General features: G+C 40.9%; 1 protein-coding gene and 1 long non-coding RNA gene across 3 annotated transcripts in view; one reads left to right on the top strand and one right to left on the bottom strand.

The window, feature by feature from the left end:
* The window catches only part of DCAF5 (DDB1 and CUL4 associated factor 5), a 94,858-nt gene that overhangs the window by 26,090 nt on the left and 46,519 nt on the right, over positions 1-22,249 (bottom strand). For both annotated transcript variants that reach the window (XM_045015142.1, XM_045015143.1), the window contains exons 6-7: positions 17,642-17,855; positions 1,437-1,503 (exon numbers count right to left, since the gene is read on the bottom strand). In XM_045015142.1, coding sequence (XP_044871077.1) covers positions 1,437-1,503; positions 17,642-17,855 — 281 coding nt within the window. The remainder of the gene's footprint in view (positions 1-1,436; positions 1,504-17,641; positions 17,856-22,249) is intronic.
* Positions 9,848-17,711, top strand: LOC123369500. The gene is made up of 3 exons (XR_006579062.1): positions 9,848-9,875; positions 10,170-10,297; positions 17,598-17,711. It is a non-coding gene; the product is annotated as an uncharacterized LOC123369500 (long non-coding RNA).

Raw genomic sequence — 22,249 nt, 5'->3', positions numbered from 1 at the left:
AGTAAGACTGGTCAGGAAAGTGTTGACTAACATGACATGTTAATTTGTGCTAAGGGGGGAGGGATGGATAGCTCAGTGGTTTGAACATTGGCCTGCTAAACCCAGGGTTGTGAGTTCAATCCTTGAGGGGGCCATTTAGGGATCTGGGGTAAAAATCTGTCTAGGGATTAGCCCTGCTCTGAGCAGGGGGTTGGACTAGATGACCTCTTGAGGTTCCTTCCAACCCTGAGATTCTATTCTATGATTCTAACTCTAGGTATCAGTCCTTGTGCACAAGTGCTCATCTGCTCAGCACCAAGTTCAGAATTGCATGGTTCACAGCCAACAGCTGAAGACAACTGACAGAGGGATGGATCCTCTAGATATTAGGGCCATCAGCATCCATTGCCAGATAAATGAAATAGCCTGAATCCAGGAACTGACTGATAAGTAAAGGAAGAGTATATGAACAAGCCTATTTTAGAATATAAAAGTGTAATTTAGAATCTACACATTTTCTCTTACAAATTTCAAATAGCGGTTTTAAACCAAAAAGTTACACAGGAAATTGAGGAGAGTGATCTCCTAGAGAAAAGGATGAAAAAGTCAAAGGGAAAGGCTGGACAAATCCATACAATCCTGGTAAAGAGATGTTAATATCTTTAAATTTCTATAGTCTAAACATAGTCATCAGCTTTGTATCCCAATAAAATAGATTATTATACAGAATCAAGTTTAATAACCAGTCCAAAATTAAGAGGCCTCATTTTCTCCAAAGTTCTCCAGTTTGCTGAGCCTTTTATGACCTACTCTCCCAACAGCAGCTAGCTCTCATAATTCACTGTACCTGACCAGCTTTTAAGAATAAAATAAAAGCTTGTCACTTTATTTTTAAGGCAAGTTATCTGATGCATTACTATGTAACTGTAGCACAGGAAGTCTTCTTATTAGCGGATGTGCGACGTGTCTCAGGTGGCACGTGACCAGGATTCATCACCGAATTTGGTTCGCTGGTTGAATCATTAGCTTCCCCAGCTTGGGCCAAGTACTGACAGGGAGTGCGAGTGAATGCTGATCCGTGTCCCCCAGCACAACAGGTCATACTTAATTGTATTCAGTACAAATAAGGTACACGTTTTCAACAGCGAGGGTTAATAACTGAAGCAGTTTAATCAAAGGAAGTGGTATATTCTCCAAACACTTGATGTCTTTAAATCAAGAGTCAACATCTTTCCAAAAAAGTTATGTTCTAGATTAAGCACAAGTCATTGGGATCAATGCAATGGAGAGACTGGGTGAAGTTCTAGGGCCTGCATTATGCAGAAGGTCAGGCTAGAACAGAGTATATGAGGGTCCCTTCTGGCCTCAATCTATAATACAGTATGATATTGTGCGATACTTTGAGAGGTAACTAGTATTTAACACTAGTATTCGTCAGATTCCACATATAAACATACCTGCTTCTGGATCTGGAGGAATTCTCCACATGTATAAGTTGAAGTCGTCAGAGCCAGAGAGGATGTACTATTAGAAATAAAAATAAATAAAGCAAGTTACAGGTGAGGCATCACTTGAATTAGGTTCTCTCTTAAAAGTGAATTGAGAGAATTCCAGCTGTTTGGTCATGGCTTTTAGAACTTCTATGTTTTACTTCTCTGTGTGTCTGGACAGGCTGCTGCCCCAGCTAGGGATCTCAGAACTCTGGACACAAAAGGACGAGAGTTCCAAGCAAGTGTCCGCTGTCCGTGTTTTATTTTTGGTCTGCAATGCAATCTAGCCTCCAAAGCAGAGATGGATCCAGACCAAAATCCCAGACCCAACCACCCTGAACTTTGAGCTCTCACCCTTTCCTAAAAACTCAAAATTGTTCATCCTCAGATACCACAAGCATCTAGAATGTGCCAGATAGTCAACCACCCCTGCACCACTGATACCTTTATGAAGATTACCATGGAAAGTCACTCACAGTTGCCAAGAATCATCTTGCTATTATTCAGCAGAGGGAAAATGACGAAATCTAGCTCTCTCTTCTTAAATTTCAGGCAACACCGCAAATATGAGTTTATCATACTTTTTTTTAGCTTATAGTTTTGCTGGGGAGGTGGTTACAAACAGCCCCTCCTTTCAGCATAATGGATGAACAAATGCTTTATATGTACACAAAGGCACAATGCACATTACTTTATGTATTCCCTACTTTGCATAGTGCAGTATGACTGACATTTCACTCCATATTCTTTATGAAAATATGCTTATGATATGAATAGGACATAACTGAGATATACTTTATGCAAGATGGCTCATGTGAGATATCATTGGAAAGGTTATAATTTATTGAATGTGATTATCCAGTTTGTATGCCTGTATCATTTCTGTATCTGAAGTTAGGAATATTAATTATGTATCTGTATTTCAAATGTGTTACTTTGGGTGTCAACCCCAATTAGCCCTTCAGGTACAACAATGGAAAAGCCAGACAGGGCTAATGGGCCATTAGCAGAGACAATGGACTGTGAAAGAGCGTAGCCTTCCTGCGGACACTCCAGACAGCCTACAAGTAATGGCGGCCACAGCTCTGCAGAGACATGGGTCTGAGTCACCTAGTACTGGACCCACCCTTTGGAATACCAGTGTTCTTCCACTGGGAGACAAAAGGGTTCCCACCATACACAAGAGCTATATAAGGCCAGGGAGTGACATCGAGGTTCTCCTCTGCCTCCTCACCCTAAGAGACACTGAAAAAGACCTGGAAGCAAGAACTGAACTGAGGGGGAGAAGGGTTGAGCCCAAGCTGGAAGGGAACCCAGCTTGTGAGTAATACTAACTGAGGTTTCAAGCTGGAGACCAGTGTAGCTGTCTTTCAAGACTTTCTGTAATCTGCCTGCAACAAAATCTAGGGGAAGAAATTACTATTTATAACAAATTTCTTTAGTGAAACAAGCTTAGTTTGTGTGTTTGGTTTTATATGCTTAGTATTCTGCTTTGTTCTGTTTGCTATCCCTTTAACCACTTAAAATCTGCCTTTATAGTTAATAAATTTTGTTTTGTTTCTTATTAAACCCAGTTTCTGTAATTTCTAACTGAGGGGAGGGGGCAAGGAGTTATGCATCCCTTCCTCCATACTGAGGGAGGAGGTGAATTTCATAATATACCTTTGGGTCTGCACCCCAAGAGAGGTGGATACCTGAGTGCTGGGGCAAGTCCCTTAAACTGAGCCTTCCCAGAACTGATCTCAGTGTCTGTTTCATCCTGCAGTTGGGTGTGGCCCTTCCTGTGTGTTGGCTGGAGGAGGCTTAATAGCCTGGCTCAGCAACACAGGTAAAAAGGGTCCCAGGCTGGCATAACAGGTGGACTCAGTGATATCTCAACACATCAGGTGGCATCCTAAGGAGTCCAACCCATCACAGTGACAAGGGTACATTTGAACAAGAGAACATTTCACTGCCTTCCAGTTGCCAGGGGACACAAAAACTACCTCTTACCATATCTTCCAACAATCTGCTCTGTGACTCATTTACCTTAATCTCAGATAATGGACAACAGGGCATGTAAACTAAGGACAAAGGGGCAGATTCTGATCTCAGTTAGCTTGATGTAAACTGAAAGTTACTCTGTTGGGTCTACTGATTTACGAATCATTTAAATTGGTGAAAATCTGATTAATCTAGCCCCAAAAATCAAACTTTTTTTTGTGAGTGAGAGAAAAAGAAAATTTGGCCTTTTCTTGACCCCTGACAGAAGATAAGCTCTACTTGTCTGGCTTGAGTTTAACTGATTTCCATTCTCCAGGGATAAACAAACTCATCAGGCAGAGTGATAGCAGGCTGTGAAGAGACAGGTCCTGTGATCTTAACACAGGACTAAGAAACAAAAAGCCAAACTACATGGAGAAACACACAACCTTGTAAAAAATTTTAAACAATATGGTAGTTATTTTACAGGTAAAATATGTGCTGCCACAATAATGCAACATCAGACCTCTGGAATCCCCTCAAAGTCCCCACCCACCGACAATGCAACCAACTATTCTTTTCTCCTCACAGCTCCAATTTTAAAACTATATGGGTATGAGTAAGCATCTACAAATGCAAATTGCCTCTTTACTGATGTGAAGGAGCATGGATCAAACACCAGTTGCTTTACAAAACTTGTGTGCACTAGTTCTGTATTGCTTAGAAACCCTTCCTTTCAGTGCCAAGCACTCCAAAGAGTAATTCCTGCAAGCCAACATGTTCAGGCACTTAGGCAGCTTACTAGTGCCAAAATGACCTAGTGGTGCCAGGAATACAAGCGGTTCCCTTTCATATGGCAGCTTACAAGTGCTAGCCCACAGCAGGCTAGGCAACTGTGCCAGATCTACATGAATTAGGGCTTATGCAGGCAGCCTCCCAAACAAAAACAGTTCAAGAAACAAAGCAGTTCTGCAAATGGTATTTGTTACACAAGAAACGGCTACATGGAAAGTTTTGTTGTTGTTTTTGTAGTTGTTGTTTAAATTATACAAAGGGTTGCCATCTTATCAAGATTTGCTACCCAGAAGTAATCAAAGTAGAAACTGCTCAGCACAGGGCAAAGATGGCCCTAGTTTGAAAATAAAATGACAAAATATCCCTGAAAATGGTCTAAGAGAAAGCTAAACAAATACTTCTATTAGGAAACATCTGATGCTGGACAATAATGCCCCAAGTTTCCCTCTCTACCAAAATCATTGTCATATCCAGCACCTCATGTCTTGCTTTAGATCATATATTTACTACAAAAGAATAACCAGAAGGAATTAGTTTCAGATTTTTTTTTTTAAAAAGGGGGCAAGGGAAAAAGAAATAAAAAGAAAAACCATTTGTAAAGAGTAGAACAGATGCATACAGCCCGCCTGGAAACTTCAAAATGCATCAGGCTGCAGCTATGCTAAGAGTCTGGTTTGGGAGCAAACCTCTTTGGGAACCTAGTAACAAAGAGAAAAACTGAGGCTACGTATGTGGTGGTGGTTAGTTGCACTTTAGTAAGTGGGTGTACATAGGTCTAGCAGTCCAAGTTTTAGGGAGTCTAACTTGCCAAAGCTTGCATGCCAAGGAGCTGGAAGAGGAAGTTAAAGCTCCACTCCTACTTTTTAAAGTTACTCTTTAAAAAAAAAAAAAAAAAAAAAAACTTTCCCTCTAATCATTCACTTCATGCTACAGTCCTTTCTCCCATTGATGATGCTGCACAAGCTTAAACTTACTTTAGAGTCAGTGGGCCAAATTCCAAAGTGAGGCATGTGGGTGCATACATGGTATGATGTAGCCTGTAGCTGCAGAATTTGCCACAGAATTCACTTCTTGCCACAGACATATGTACCCAAGTCCCAGTTTTCATTTTAAATAGTGAGCTGTGCCTAGCGATAGCCATCAAAAGCTGTTAGTAGGGTAAACTGAAGAGTCACCTGCACAAGTCTGCAGACAGCTTGAACCAATAACTCAGTGATGGGAGATCAGAACCCCATGGACTTTGGGTAGGAGTAAAAAAAACCACATTCACATCTACCTCACAGAATTTGCCATTTTGCTGCCATCAAAGCCAGTAGCCAACGTTCCCACCTCCCCCTCCTATGGTGACAAGACGTCCTGATAAAATCAGGACTGTCCCAATATTTAGGCATTTGTCCCTCGTCCCTGACCAATATTTTGCACTTGGGTGTTTAGTTGTTTTTTTTCCCCTTTTACTCCGCCGGCGACCCCCCATATTTTCTTCCTCTCAGTTGGTCACCCTACCCCCTCCATATCTCCCTTCCCTGACAGGATCGCCCTGTACTTGTCTCTTGTTTTCCAGCTTTCCTCACAATAGCAGTTAACTGGATTACAGAGCATGCTCCCTGCACTGTTGCATGGAGCCATGTAGCAGGGGTCAGGGAACCAGAACTGGAGTCCATTTTACAGTCAGGGACTGGGGAGCAGCCAGGAGTGTAGGCGTGTGAGCTGCACTGGCTGAAGAACAATGCAGCAACTGAAGCTTAAAAAGGAAGATGAGCTGCTGAAGCCATCTACAATCTCCCCATGTCCCTGGCACATTCAGAGAGGAAAGGAGGTTCTGATCTGTGCCGTCTGTACAAGAGCATTGGCGCCAAAGCCTGGGGCGTGTAAATGGGCCACCTGTCCAGGATTGTTTAGACATCCATTTTTGAAAATAATTTATTTTACTTCAGTTAGTATTTCAATGAACCATAGCTGCATGTGGTATTGGGGGATAGGAATAGGAATGAAGTACATTTCAGGACAGAATGAATTAATACTGTTGTAGAATTTAAAATGTTGTTGCCATGGAGCACACAGTGCCATGGTTATATGTTGGTAAGTGTCAGAATGGCACTAAGCTGGTTTAAAGAAAGGTACCCTTTGAAGGAGCCATATAAGGAATGTTATGTCAGCTTAGACTCCACTTTATATGTGGTTCAAGGATCTTAGGTTGTAAGGGAATGTGCAAGACTAACTCCTAACAGAGTATCTTCTACCAGCTGATTTGTAGAGTAACACTGATGAGGATCATGGAGGTAAGCCAGCAGTGATGAGTCATAAGGGTGGTAGGAAATAGTGAAAGGATAAATGGTGGGCTCCCAAATAGAGGATTGGTGAAATAGTGGCAACTTTTGAATCAGGCCAGACACTGAGGGAAGAGCTCAGATGTTTGGGACGAGAAGCCTCCTCCAATGTTAAAAACACCTGCTTCATAGTCTGCATTTTTTGCTGCAGTAGCTGATCACTACAGTAGATATTAACATGCAGAATGATCACATGTGCCATTAACAGAAAAGTATTTGCTAAGAATCAGCACATAATTATTTCATTCTATTAAAGGGCATCATTAGGAAAAGAATAGATAATAAGCCAGAAAAATCGTATTGCCTCTATATAAATCCATGGTAAGCCCATATCTTGAATACTGTGTGCAGATCTGGTCCCCGCATCTCAAAAAGGATATATTGGAACTGGAAAGTTGCAGAAAAGGGTAACAAAAATGATTAGTGGTAAGGAATAGCTTCCATATGAGGAAAGATTAATAAGATTGGGACTTTTCAGCTTGGAAAAGAGCTGACTAAGGTGGGATATGATAGAGGTCTATAAAATCATGACTGGTGTGGAGAAAGTAAATAAGGAAGTGTATTTACTCCTTCTCATAACACAAACTAGAGGTTGACAAATGAAATGAACAGGCACCTGGAATAGGAAGTATTTCTTCACACAACACACAGTCAACTTGTCGAACTCTTTGCCAAAGGATGTTGTGAAAGCCAAAACCATAACAGGGTTCAAAAAATAACTCAATAAATTCATGGAGGATAGGTCCATCAAAGGGTATTAGCCAGAATGGGCAAGGATGTTTGCCAGAAGCTGGAAATGAGCGACGGGGAAATTGATCACTTGATGGATTACCAGTTCTGTTCATTCCCTCTGAAGAACCTGGCATCGGCCACTGTCCTGAAAGACAGGATACTAGGCTAGACTGACCATTGTTCTGACCCAGTATAGATGTTCTTATGAAGGATCAGCTCCATCTATGCTCTTAGCAACAACAAGAGGAAAAGGCTTCCAGATGACTACATGTTGCTGATTCAGAAGTTCCCTTAGAAGGAAGAAAACTCTCAGGTATGGTTAATATCTGCTGCTGAAGAACACATGGATTCATTCTCAGAGCTGTAAGTATGCATAAAATACTTGGAATTAACAATGACTAGGACTTTGGTAGAGTTACTTTTAGACTTGGGTGTTCCTCTTTTGGTCGATTGCAGCTCCTCCCATTGCCTCCACCCCCTACCTCCCTTACTCTCCCAAAGGAAATTACCACAGGCGATACACACAAGTTGAGATCTGATCTGTTGCTGCTGCAGTCACACAACAACAAACATTAGCACATTCTGGAATCCTACTGCCTTCAGGTCTTTATTTTCCTATTGTTGTCTGTTGGAAAGCTCTCAGCATCTTGCAATCTACATTTCCTACATGAAGAATTTGAGAATTCCACTTTCTCTTATCCCCATGAAATGGTTATTCAGCTATACCGATTAAAGCAAAGTATGTGTGTAAGGAAGGCTCACTTGATAAGCAGAATTCTATATCCATCTGAACTCACTTTTTTTTTTGTTAGAACAAAGGGAGATATTTTTCATATGGAGAATATTAATTGACTGACATCTACTTTACAATTTCACTGGAATTGTAATAATTCCATGTTTCTTGTGTGTAAAAAAATATGCACATGTGCAAGCAACAAGATAATTTGTTATTTATCAAGGACCTGTTTTTTTCAGTACTGTATCATTGTTATGTTAGCAGAATGCCCACTGGCCACAGCTGAGACAAAAATAAGGACATGTCTATGGAAGAAGTTGGGGGAAAATGTCTCCAAACAAAAAAAAAAAAATGAAAAAAGAAAAACCCTCAGCAAAAATAGCACTGCCTGACAGGAAAAACAGTTCATATTCTAGGCTCCCCTCTTTCCCTGGAAGACAAGACAAGACCAAACAGTTTGTTGACCAAGCCTTCCCTTCCACACACAAGACCGTTGTCTCCATGCCTGGCTGTAGTTCCCAGTCCTGTGAACCCAGCTCCCTTTAAGCCTCTCAACATGGCGTTTTCCTCATCAGGGCAGCCACTTCTGAGGCCTCCCTCCTCATAACTGTTCCCTCCCTATTACTAACTCCAGCCAAAGGGCCTGGCTTGACACTTATGATTGTGCAGTAGAGCTGATTTAATACCTGTATCCAGGGCACACTATTAACCTCTTCTTACCCTGGCTCAGTGGGGAGTTCGTATACCCAATCAAAAGTATGGCGAGAGGCGGGTGGAAATTATTCCTAGAAGTATTTGTTAAAATTAGAACAACTTATGAATAGAAATGCTATATGTAGTGTTGTAGCCATGTCAGTCCCAGGATATTTGAAAGACAAGGTGGGTGAGGTAATATCTTTTGTTGGACCAACTTACGTTGGTAAAAGGGACTAGCTTTCCAGCTTATAAAGAGCTCTTCTTCAGGTCTGGGACATGTACTCAGTGCCATAGCTAAAGGCCAGGTCTACACTACACTACACACTTACTTCAGTATAGTTACGTCATTCAGGGGTGTGAAAAACAGTGAGTTATACGAATAGTTATACTGATCTTAACCCCCCATGGGGATTTATACAAGTTTCAGTTCCCAGTCAAGTGAACATTTGTACGTTTTCTACTTAATTAAACTTATCTGTACTCCTGAGGTAACAAGTGCCTTTTTCCCAGCTTCACCATCTCTTTCCTTGAGTCCAGATATCAAATCTACCTTTCCCTCTGGAAGATCAAACAAAAGGAAACCAAGCCATTCTACGTAAAAAGCATATAAACAAACCAAAATAAAATTCATGACTAAGACTAAAAAGACTACAAGCCTGATGACTCTTCCGTGGAGATTTTTGCCTTCCAAGACTCACTTTAGAAAGCAAGACCCTGCCTTTATGAATAAGATATATAGGATTTATGCAACACACCTATTCTGCCTTTGAAAATTCACAAGCCCCTGCTGTCCCCAATCTACTGTACAAGTTTGCCTTGCATCCTAAAATGGCTTTTAAGTTTGGTTAATGTTGAAAATCAATTCCATTAACATGGCTGCGCCACGGATGTAGACAAGACATACTGAAAATCCTGCAGGCCTATGTAGTGTGACCAAGAGGAGAGAGAGCTTTTCAACACAAATTTGACGATTGTAACCCCCAAGGAGATTACATAGATTCCTGGGATTCTGTCTGCTGGCAGCTCATGGAGGGGGAGCCAAGGCAGACTCAGAGTCCACCCAGCAACCAATAGGGAGGGACAGGCCGTCCCAGGGAGAAGCCATTTTGTAGTCAGTCTGGAGCCAGCCAGGAAAAGGGCAGGACTGGTGGAGAGCTGGTGAGTCCCAGGCCTGCAAGCAGGGTTCCCCCTGAGAACAGGCCTCTAGGGACCTGACAGCAGATCCCTCAGCTGGGTTTTCCCTTCCCCACTGATGATTCCCAAATTTCCCCAGCCACGCTGGGTTTGCCCTCCAGCTCCCTAGGTGAGACCAGTCACCACATAGTCAGCTCTGCTAGTCCAGGGAAGCTGCCTGCTGAGTGTGTGACTGGAGGCTAGGCTAGGAGGCTACAGTTTGGATGTTAGTGTAGTTGTATAACCTACACCTTGAGCCCTGCATCTCTTTGTGGTGAGGGGAAATCCTGGGACCCAGGCAGCCCGCTTCCTGCTTGAGGAGGATCCCTGCCAGCAGACAGCAGCCCCTCTGCAATGACTGAGGAATCCAGCATCATCTTTGAACCTGAGGATCATTCATGGAGTTTGTGAGTGCACCATCTTTTAGTTAGTTGGTCAGGGAATGTGTTTTGGGGACCCTCTACTCCCTGAACTGTGTCCTCAAGCCAGGGGGTAAGGGTTTGAGGATTTTATAACCTGCTGCATATTACAACTATGGAGGGATTTACCACCTTCTCCCACTTGTGAGCCCTTTGGGCTGTACTGAACCCAGTCCGCCACACTGCTAAACCACTGCAGAGAAGAATTTTGTGGTTATAGGTCATCAAGGCCCCCAGCAAAGTACGCATACCAACGGGACACTAATTTTACATTTGCTACATCAAGTCATGGGTATTTTCAGTGTGGGCACCGGTGACCCTAAAAATAGTGTTTCACCCTATGATGTTGTATTTGTCTCCTCTTTAATACAATTATTGTGTTGAATATATTTTATGTGTCTGTAGTTAGAATTTTCCACCCAAGGTGCCCTGGTGTCCCTGCCAGGAAGGAGCGAGGGGGGTGGAGGCACCGCCAAATAATTTCATAGAAAAAATAAAGAAGATACACCCTTCTGAGTGGGTGGCGGGATCCAAAAGAACCCAGACCTGTCCATCAAAACCTGTAAGAAGATTGGCATTAAAGGAGGTAAGCAGGTGGAGAGGGGCGCTACACTATGATTAGGCCGCTGGTGCACAAGACCCACTACTCATAAAGCTGGCCAATATAGTCTTATTGGGTCCTTGTACGCCCCCCATCAATCTGTTTGTATCCATCTGTTGTCTTGTTTCATACTTAGATTGTAAACTTTTAGGGACAGGTACCATGTTTTTGTTCAGTGTCTGTATAGTGCCCACCACAGTGCGGCTCCTAAGTGTTATGGTAACAACAAAAACACTGGCTTAAAAGAACAAAAGTTATCCTTTTTCACACTAATCAGCACAATTCTATTAACCTGAAACTGTTTTCCAGGCTGGTTCTTTATGCTACAATTTGAGCCACGTTAAGTAATTAAACAGGACTTAAAACCTCCCTTTATCCTCAAGAAGCAAGTCAAGGGCAAAGAATCTTCTCCATTTATAACATTTACATAAATGTTTACAAAGCATACAATGTTTGTCCAATTAAAGCTGTTGGAGAAGAAAACATTCATCATCAACTATTGTTGTTAACCATGTGCTGATCAACTTACACAGATCCCCAAAGGCTTTCTCTGCAGTAATTGATCAATTGTTGCCCGGTAAGAGACGTGCTGGTCTAATTAACTGTACCGATTGAACAAGAAAAGCCAGATGGCTGTGTAACAGACTAAAGAACTGCACTGAAAATTCAAATCAAACCACTACTCTCACTCCCAACACACACCCCAATCTTAAAAGCAACGGAGTGTCCAAGGGGCAATTTTAAAGACCTGTCATACAAAACTGTCATCAAAACCTATCAATCAATATTTTGCAGACTCACTGCATAGTAAAACTGAATTTTTAATCACTGGGAGAAGAAACTGAAAATCTATGACTGCAGATTTCTGCAGCAAGGAAAATATTTCCACTACGTCCCAAAGAAAACAAAGACAACGTTTCTATGTACGCAGAGAGGAAGAGGAGTAGATGTAGACTATTTCTGAACATTGCTACAGCTGCAGGCATCCTGCATGCTTTTCCTGCTCTCTTGAACCCACTGAATAGAAAATTCTATTAATTATGAGAATACAAAATTCCTAGCCTTCTTATCACTATCTGTCTAGAAAAGAGCAGATTTTAAGCTTGATTCTGAACACAGTTTGTCAGAGGGTGGAGATGGATGGCAGGAGAGAGATCACTTGATCATTGCCTGTTGAGTTCACTCCCTCTGGAGCACCTGGCATTGGCCACTGTCGGTAGGCAGGATATTGGGCTAGATGGACCTTTGGTCTGACCCAGTACGGCCATTCTTATGTTCTTGTCTACACTTGCAGTTAAACAGCATTCAGTACCAGTTCAGCTGTACCCATTGCTGGCCCCTATTTTGTTAGCAACAGGTCATTATTATTATTATTATTATTATTTTTAAATCATAGACCAGACCACACCCATCATCCTGAAGAGATAAGTCCTTACACTGCAGATTTCCTAAAGTGCACATAAAAGAAGCCCCAATTCTGCAAACCTCTGAAAGTAATCAAAATCAGGGCTCCTTGCCTGCAGAGCCTAAAAGGAGCGAAGGACTACAGCTCCTTTTGTGTTGACCTCAATGTCCGGAGGACTAAAGCTCTCCTACAAAGGTCTGCAGGAAATGAGGGAGAAGAAATGTTCAGGGCAGGAGGGTTGCGGGGAGATGAGGGGGAGTCAGCAGAATCAAAGGGGGCATTCTCTATCACTTCTGCTGTGACTCAGATCCCATGAAGTTTCTTTTGGGATGGGATGGGATGGGAGGAGGGGAAGGGAAGACAAACACTGAAAGTGAATGTTTGGTGATGGAATTGGATTTCTTCAACGTCTATACACAAAGCTCAGTTCCAACTGCATTCTTTTAAAATAAATAAATAAAATAAATAATTGATCTTATCAATGAAGACCAGCCATTGAGCAAGCTGACAGACACCAATTTTATCTCTGTAAAATATATAAGACACTAAATTCTTTTTTATGTAAGGAATTGTCCTAACCCCCGCCCCTCCCCCCAAAACACCCCAAAACAAAAAAACATATTTGCACACTGAGTTCTTTACATTTCAAGACCTGACGTGAGCTACCATTCATACTCCGGCATCCTTTCGCACAGGAAAAGCATACATGTACTCTTTAGAGAGGAAAACTCCCCTTTAATTTTTAAAGAATTAGACACTGATAAGTACCACTGCCTCAAAAAATGTCCTTTTAACTAGAATGCATGCAGGGAAGTACAACAAAAGTTATATTTCCATACCACAGCAACTCCCCCCATTTATGGGGCTTAGCAACCATATAACTAACCCTGTTTGGAAGAGAGCAGTGCTGATGTTTTGATTAGTTGATGGGCATAAATCATATTATCCCTAACCAGAGTTTAGTGTGCAGAGTTAAACATAACGAAAGCTGTAACTTTATAGGGAGTTTGAACAGTCTGCAGTACAGCAAGTTGTGCATTCCTGAAACTCCCCTTCAGTGTAATGTCAACAGAAGAGGCTGAGTGGTGATGTAATGTCTGAGGGCATGCCATAGATTCAAGACACTTTTTGTTCTATTCACAGGAAACAAATTAACCCTTTTATTGAAGCAAGCAACAACCAGCTGTATTTTATTACCACAGGCCCTGGAGTGGTTCAAAACATATATAGTGTGGAATAAAAGCTGGTGATTGGTATTCTGTTCATTTGCACCACATATTATAGCTGGGAATCATGAGCAGGAAGTTTATCTATCTTCAGGTTTTATACCATCACCCAACACCAAGATACAAATGCCTTCCACTAAGTGTATATGTACTGGGACAAAGTGTGCTCTTCATTTAAACCCAGGCAGTCCCTCTAAAGTTGATAGGGTGCATTCGTGTAACTAAGGCCAAAGTTGGGCCTGTTCAATCTGCCTTCCCCACATCCCTTATTTTCTTCTGTGGGTGTGAGAGCAGCTAGGCTAGGCTGAGTTGAGCTCCTAATTAAGGCAAACAAGACACTTGATCAGTGAATGAACACAATATAAGATCAGAGCTCCTGTAAAAGGAAGAGGAGAGGCTTCTTAGTAAGTGGCATGTGAACAGTGTATTCATATTTAATACCTAGGACAAGGGCAGAATTTTGTGTGGATCCAAACGATAAAAGTTTTCATTTGTACTTTGGTCACCATAAGAATCTAGGTATTTGAAGAAGAGTAATACACCACTCAACATGAGTAAGGGTAGCAGAATCTGGCCCTAATATCATTATCAGTTATAATCCAAATAAATGGAAATTCATTATGGATTGATTAAAAAAAACTAAAAAGAATGCAGCTATTTAGAGCAAACTAGATTGAGGGTCTGGCATTTCGGGGGGAAATTTTGCATATTCTGTTTATTATTTCAACAGGTTTGTAAGGACAACGGTTATGTTAGTGTTCAGACTTGAATGATTCAGATGCTTTCATAGGAACACAAAGGCCAGTAACCAAGGGCATAGAAAGAAGTACGGCTAGCTAGCCTCTGCCCAACAAAAGGGATATGTTCTTGTCACAGCCTACGTGCCCAAAATATCTGCAAGTCCAAAAGGAACGCAAACCAGTGAAGCACTTTTATAACCTCTCTCTCGATTTCATTAATGATTGAGGTTCAGTTTATATTTTGTATGATTTTTAGTTCAGCAATTTCATAGTGAGGCTAAAGAATGAACATTTCTACTTTTTACAGCTTCAAGGAACAATGATACTAACTCATTGACATTAGGCTTCTATTTTACTAGCAGCAGGCCTGCTTTAATATCATTTGCCTGCATGCAAATCACTTGCAGCAGGTTCCCAGTCTCAATTACAAATATTACAGCATTTTCTATCTCTGTTCCATGGGATGGTTAACAGAGTCTATCAGAGAGAGAGGGATTCCAGAGCTCAAAGCCCTATAAAGAGAGAAATGCAAGAACACCTGTAGAGCCTGATGGCCATAAAACTCAAGAGTTTCTATCTTCATCACTATCTGGACAAAGAATCATCTACAAGTTCTGTTAGCCAAAAATACATTCTTAGCAATGTTGGTTATTTAGGACTTTTGCCATACAATGAAGAGTGTATTTTATGCTCTCTAGGGGGAATTAACTTTTATATTCAGCTATCAGCCCAATATAGATGTAAAACTAAGCTAACTAGTGAATAATATAAAGGAGGACAAAGACATGGAAATCTACCTCTTCCCTTATCCCTAAACATTCAATAAATTTGCCATCCAGGAAATTTACTTTTCTTCTTCCATGTTTTTTCCTGATCATTTGCTAATATGTTTATGACTTGTTCCGCAACTCATGCTTCATCTTTGAGACCCCTTAGAATGGTCTCTTTCCTGCCCCAGCTCCCAAAGACAAAATAAATTAAAAAAAATCACTAGTTTAGTTGATAGAACTCATTTTTCAAGTACAGCCCCATCAACACAACCCCATCCCATGTCCAACTGAGGTATGCCTTTGGTAACCACGTTTTACATTTAGGAGTATAACTTTTAAATCAAATACAACTTTGTCAGGTGGTCTCAACTTTTGTACAATACTCAGTATTTTTAATTGAAAATTGGAATAGAATATAAAGTATTAATCGCTAGGTCCAATGTAAAATATTAAATCTTGACTTACTTCCTGAAGATGTCTGGAACATAAAATTAAAAACGAGGCCTGAATCATACATATTGTCTGCTTAGCACATACCAGAAGACAAGAAACGAGAGCTGCAGCCGGAGAACGCCTTTCTATCTTAAGTGACACTCACAAATTTAACATCCCTTTTATTTCCAAGCCCTTCCTCACATCTTCCTACCTCCAAAAACAACCCTAAAGCAGAGTTCTGACCCCATAAAGGGAAAAGGTGTCAGACTCCACAAAGCTCATTAGGGACTTTGCTACTGATTTTATGTGGAAGGCACTAAGGTACTACAGTAATTGGATGCAGCATAACACTCCAAGATAAACAGAGGGGAGCAAATTTCCAAGCTCTTTTCCTGTAAATTCTGTAATTTTTCTGGTTTCAAGAATGGACACATATCACACACAAAAACAAAGAAATCCAACACACCCGCCAAAGTACAGAATTTGTCTTACAAAGAACTGCAGAAGTCTCCTGTCCTGTATCCTTTGTGGATTTGGCTGCAGGTTCCAGCTCTTATCTTCATGTCTAGATATGCCCTACCAGGATGCAATTCCTGTTGGAAGTGACAGCCCCTACATGTCCAATTCCTATCACTGGATATTTTAAAACATATCGAGTTAGTTACTTTTAACTATTGCTGTGTAGTTTCTTGAACTTTCATATTCCAATTCATTATTTTTGGAGTCCTCTAAATCAGTGGTGAAAAAAAGTCATTGCAGTTTTCCTTTAGTTTGGTTGACTGATGTACTAGGTGTGATTAGTATGCCGTTATATTTGACATTTCTGCAGTTAACAGACTTCCCCACACCAAAGATTAAGTTACATGTATATGTTTTGGCACCAGTGAAAGGTTTTACATAACACCCTAAAAAAGTTTGCCATTTTGGAAGACTGCCCCAATTGTCTCTTGATGTTCCATTTTATGTCTCAGCTTCCCTCTTTCCTTCCCTGCTCTAAATTTCATCAGGAAGTGCATCTCCCATTGCTCAGAGATTCCATATTGTATGTAATGCTTATATACCAGCTTCCTAACTGAACCAGATAACCTGTGTCTATCGGGTTTTTCAAAAAGCAGAGAACAGGCCCAGTGAAGAATGCCCACATTCTTTCCATAAAGTAATGCATGTATCCACCCCCCACCCCCAAAACAAACAAACAAAAAGTATAAAAAGCATAATGCTAAAAGGTCTATCTGGGTCCTGATTGTAGTTCTACTCTGACCTCTAGAGGAAAAAGACTAGTGTCATCTTTAGGTTTGTTCATTATGGACCCATAAGAAGTGGCATGTTTCCAAATGTATAACGGGTTAATTTGCTTCTGTAATATTTCTTTGCCCTTTTTAAGTTTCCTTGGGGCAAACTCCTCTAATTTTTAAATTGCCTTCAGTACTGCTTCTGTGCACTCTGATTAGAAATGCACAAACATACCTACTCCCTATGCTTCTTAGTCATATCCACTTACTTCAGTAACAGAAATATGTTTTCATGCCTGAGCCCTTATAGTTACAAGAGACTCTATTCTATCTCCTGCATGGGAAATTTAAGTTCTGATTACAAAATTTTTATTATTGATATCAGGGGAAATCTCACATGCTGGGCAGGTTTTGTGGTTCCAGTAGTTGTAAAAATTTGTTTTTACTTGTAAAATAATGAAATTTGACATGTAAGTTGAGAAAAAAGAAATTTTAAATACCCCCAATGTTTGATTTTACCACAGGCCGGTAAAATCAAAAACTAAATAAGTAGTTTAATTTTCTGACCTAGACAATATTGTCTAATTCACAGGTGTGAAAACTGATCAAATGGACCTTTCAGAGAGCTAATTTACATGTTTCCTTTGAAAACACATTTTCTAATTTTAGATTACTTTATTCAGATGTAGAATTTACCACACTCCTTGGTGTGCATTATTTTTCACTTACAATTGTGTAGTATTGCAACAGGAAGAAATTAAGGACAATTCCTCCTCCCTCCCCTCCCCCCGTGTTCTGGATTCAGTAATATCCCCCAAATCAGAGAAGGCTCTTAAAAGCTGTTTTCAAATGCTCATGAAAGCCTCTACTTTTGCACAGAGTAATTAACACGTGAGCTTGGGAGGGCACCACTTGCCCGTTACCTGGTCACGGTCGCCTGCAAAACAACAGCTCTTCATGGTACACGAGTTGAAGTAACCTTGGTTGTCAAATTGGAAGACAGGCAGTCGGGAGTGGATATCGTAGAGGACTGGTGGAAGACGCCGACGCAGTGCCAGCAGCTGGGTTCCATTGCTGTTGAATCGGACACTCATGGCACTTTGAAGGGACAGATTTCCACCATAGCGGAGCAGTGAACTAGGAAAGGAAAGAGAGAACAAGTCAGGCAGGCTGCCCGAAATTTGAAGTGTACATAAGAGTATCAACTGTGTTTCACTTTTTAAAATATATATATATGTGATCTCCCAGTGTAGTTATCAGAGTTTTAAAGAGAAGAGGAAATTCTGCAGAATGATCTTTGCTCCAGGTGTTGTCATTTTCATTATGCTGCAATATAAACAATTTTATACATCTGAATAAAGTCTCTCTCTCTGCCCAATTTCTGCAGAAAAACCATTCAAAGCACCCATTCCCAAGCAAATTTGAGTCAAAGCTTGAATGACAAGCTATAAAAAGTGCTCAGTTTAGAAAGGTGCCTGGAGATAGAGGCTAGTGCTGCTTGATTAATTGACAGAGATTTTATTCTCCTTCCTACCCCCATGTGCAGCAGATAGAATTCCCTGCATGGGACAAATTCTAAGACACAGATGATTACAATTGTTAATTTAAAAAAAACAAAAAAACCTACTGTTGAAGGGGTTGGGCTATTTGCCTTTACACTGCCAGCACTCAGATCTTTTGGTTCATCCGGTGCCTTAACTAGTGTGGGCTAATACTTTTCTGCTACCATGTTGGAGGATGGAGGCTGCAGCTCTTTCTCAGACCATTCCCTCATTCCAGCTTCCATTTACAGTTTACATCTCTACAGCACATCAGGTAATGTTTGTGTTGACTGCTAGTGAGAACAATCAGCTCTAGGTATCTTAAATAAAAGACTACTTTAAGGTTAAGTTATTATGAGAAAGCATAAGATAAGAGTTAGCTAATCGCAAACATGCACCACCAACAAATACTGCTAAGCAGACAAAGCTTATATAATATATGACACTATTGAAGTCCATAGCCTCACCCAGCATGCTGACAACAAGTGTACCTATGTCAACTCTTGGTCACGTGTCCAAGACAAAAGTGAATGTTGGTGTTCCCAGACCCTAAAAATTCTTCTTTACAGGAAAGCCAAGCTCTTTGCCTCCCTCAGGCGCCCAGGATAATAGAAACTTGGTTGAAATCCAGTTTGTGAGGCTTGGGTTCCTTTGTACTTCAAAATACATCCTTACGAATGGGGAAAATCTTTTGTTTGCTCTGTGTCTGGTTTTAAGGGATTTAATGACTCCTGCCACAACATCTGAGATAGACCTTTTCATTCATGGGTTTGGGGGAGTCCTCACCAGCTGATTTGTACACAGCTGTGAAATCTTGTCCACCTCAGTAGCTAACAGGCATGTGCGTACAGATGTCACATATTTTCAGAGGAAGTTGACTCATAGGTTTTAATGCATCATATTTTCAGATATAGTTCTCTGCCCAAAGCTTTTATAAAAGTGAGTCACTCCCCATGGAAGGGAATCTGCATTCCACAAAGGTTTAAGCATGTCTTGTTTCATGACGTATACTGTAAAACTGAACAGATACTTGCTCTTTGGTTAGAGTCAAGAAGAACCTATTAATGTGTTTTAAATGGGCTCAGTTTTTCCCCCCCTCAGTGGCCAGAGCTGGACTTCCATGAAGAAACTAGAGGCGTTTTTCAAGTGACTAATGACTCTCACATTGGACACCCAAGGTGCTTAAAAGGATCTGATTTTCAGAGAACAGGTGCTCAGCATTTTCTGAAAATCAGCCCCCTGCCCCATAAGATATCAATTTAAGCACCCAAAATCACCAGTCCCTTTTGAAAATGTATCCTGGGTTTTACTCCTAAATATTAAACCTACAAACCCTTGAAAGCCTCCTTTGTAAATGACTTCTTTATGAAGTCTGAGACAATGGTAGTATGGAAACCTAACATCAGAGGCTGAAACCATTTCCAGCCTATTTTGAAGGGAACAAATGTGACGGGGGAAAGTTGGTTTTTTAAAAGACAAAAGTACCTAGAAGTGTTACAAGTAACACTTGTAACTATATTCTTGAATTCACTGAGGCCAGGTCTACATTTGGAAGGCTTTGCTCGTATAGCTATACCATTATACTGTAGGAGCAAAGAGCTCGTAGGCCTGGGTCTACACAGAGATTTTGTACTGGTATAATGTCGTCATTTATGGGTGTGATTTTTTTTTAAACTAATATAGTTATACCAGTGCGGACACAGTTATACTGGTACAAAAATGCCTTATGCCGGTATAGCTTATCCTCCTTTCTGTAAGGGAACAGATATACTGGCATAACTGTGTTCACACTAAGGGGAGTTGTACTGCTTTATCTATGCCAGTATCATTAAAGTGGCACAACTTTCTAGTGTAGACAAGCCCCTAAGGTAGATGCAGTTTTACTGGCAAAACTGTGCTTTTGCCAGTGTAGCTTATCCAAGCCACACATATCACAGGAAAAAAAAAAAGCTGTATCTGCAAAAGTGCAGTTTTGCCAGTGTAACTGTGTGTATAATAGGGGTTTTAACCAGCGTAGTTATGTTGGTCACAGATCTTGCCTTGCCATACCCCTAACCAAGATAGCTATGCTGGTAAAAGTCTGTAGCCTAGACCTGGCCTAGCAATGAAAAAGGGTAGGAGGGAGAAAAAAAATGCCTCCCTCCATTTGTTAGTACTGCTTCCCCTGTATAGTCAGTCACCCTTGTTGTTTGTGGGATTGTATTCCCCTCCCCCAACCCCAATAAACCAACTGGGGAGAAAAAAAATAGATCTCTTGGAAAGGGGGGGAGGGGGAAGTAACAGCTTTAAAAAAACCCAACACTCTGACTAGATTTCAAGCTGCATGTGTATGTCAGTGCTAGTTTAAGAAGGAAGAGGGAAAAAAGAGCAGGTTGAGAAATGGGGTTTGTCTGTTTGGTGAAAAATTGCATGAAATGAGGAAAAAAAAAAGTCAGCATTTTCCGTGGGAAATGTCAACATTTTGTGGAAAAACTGAAAAATGTTCACCAAAAACCTGAAAAAGAGGTGTTTTTTTTTAAATGAAAACTTGAAATCTACAAAAAGCAGCTCTCTCTCACGCACACACAATCACAAAAGAAAACTGTTGTGTTTTCTTTTTACTAACTAGCCCCAGAAGAAACCTTCATGTTTAAACAGTGTTTTATTGTTAAACATTAAAAGTTTACAAGGCCATTCCATCCATCGCCATGAGGTCATCTCGCCACATCCTCCATTTCATCAGTTCTGGCCATCTCTCTCACTATATCTGTTCCCCCTCACAATCCACACACACCTTTTTCCCCCTCCCCCACTTTGATGAACACAGATGATTCCCCTACACCAGCTATTTGAACTTTCTCCTTGCATCACTACTGATTTTCTTTCTTTTTTTTTTTTTAAAGAATGTTGCTCAAAACCAACTTCTGTACAACCTAGAAATAATAGTGCCCACCAGTGCCCCATGCCAATACTCATTATCATCAGCCCACTACAATTCTCCCAGTCTACTGTCCCCACCTGTTCTCTTATAGTAACCTTTCCATGGCTGTGACTGCTGTGCACTGACAGCTGTATGAAAGACACATTCTAAAAATGCCATTTTATAGTAGTAACGCAACATTAAAGCAGATGGAAACTGGTTTACAGACCTTTGCATTAGTCTCCCATAGTGGTCGCAACATTATTTGACAAAAAACAAAAACAAAAAACTTTGTTAGATTTAATGTTGTGAACGTTTTAGTAACTTTGAGGAAACAAACTTTAAAAGAATATTTTATCTCAAATGCAAGTCAAGCCCAAAAGAAATTCAGAGTTAAGGTTATACTTAAAAAGAAGTCTGAAGCTATGGAAATGTATATTTACGGCCCCTCAAAAGCACCAAGCCTCTGCCCTCACGTTCCCCCATAATGCAAGCTAACCTTTTAATGTAAATACAGCTCTGATCAATAGAGTCCCATGTATTCTGCAATTCCATTGCCGTGCAATTGTACTCTAGAATCTCAGTTTTTATTAAGTTTCTCTGGTTGCAGTGAAGCTCCAACACATGAGCTGAATGTAAACTGATTGAATGTTATCTTTCCAAGACTGTCGACAGCTAGAAAAGTACTCAATGAGATGAAATGGGGTAGATTGGACCAATCAGGGCTCCCTGGACTCAGACTTCATGGCCATAGAATTCATTATTTTGTTGCACCAGTTACCTGACATTTTGTTTTCTGTCTTCCTGCCAGGACATGCCTGCATCAGATTCTTTGCTCTCCAGCTCCCCACTACAAGGGTGATTTAATTAGATTACACTGCATACTCCCTGCACAATTCCATGAAGCAAAGCAGCAGGTGGTTGGGGAGTCAAGGGTGGGGGGGGTCAAGGGTGGGGGGAGGGGGGAAGAAAGAGGTAAAAGCAGAGATGGCAGAAGTGAGTTAGTGCTTTATAGCAGAATGTGGACCATGTTTGATAATTGTATATAGAAAGTTGGATGGGGATGGACAGGAGTATGCATAGTAAGAGGA

This window comes from Mauremys mutica, chromosome 4, assembly GCF_020497125.1.
Source record: "Mauremys mutica isolate MM-2020 ecotype Southern chromosome 4, ASM2049712v1, whole genome shotgun sequence".
Classification (NCBI taxonomy): Eukaryota; Metazoa; Chordata; order Testudines; family Geoemydidae; genus Mauremys; species Mauremys mutica.
This window is presented reverse-complemented; position numbering and strand designations above follow the sequence as displayed.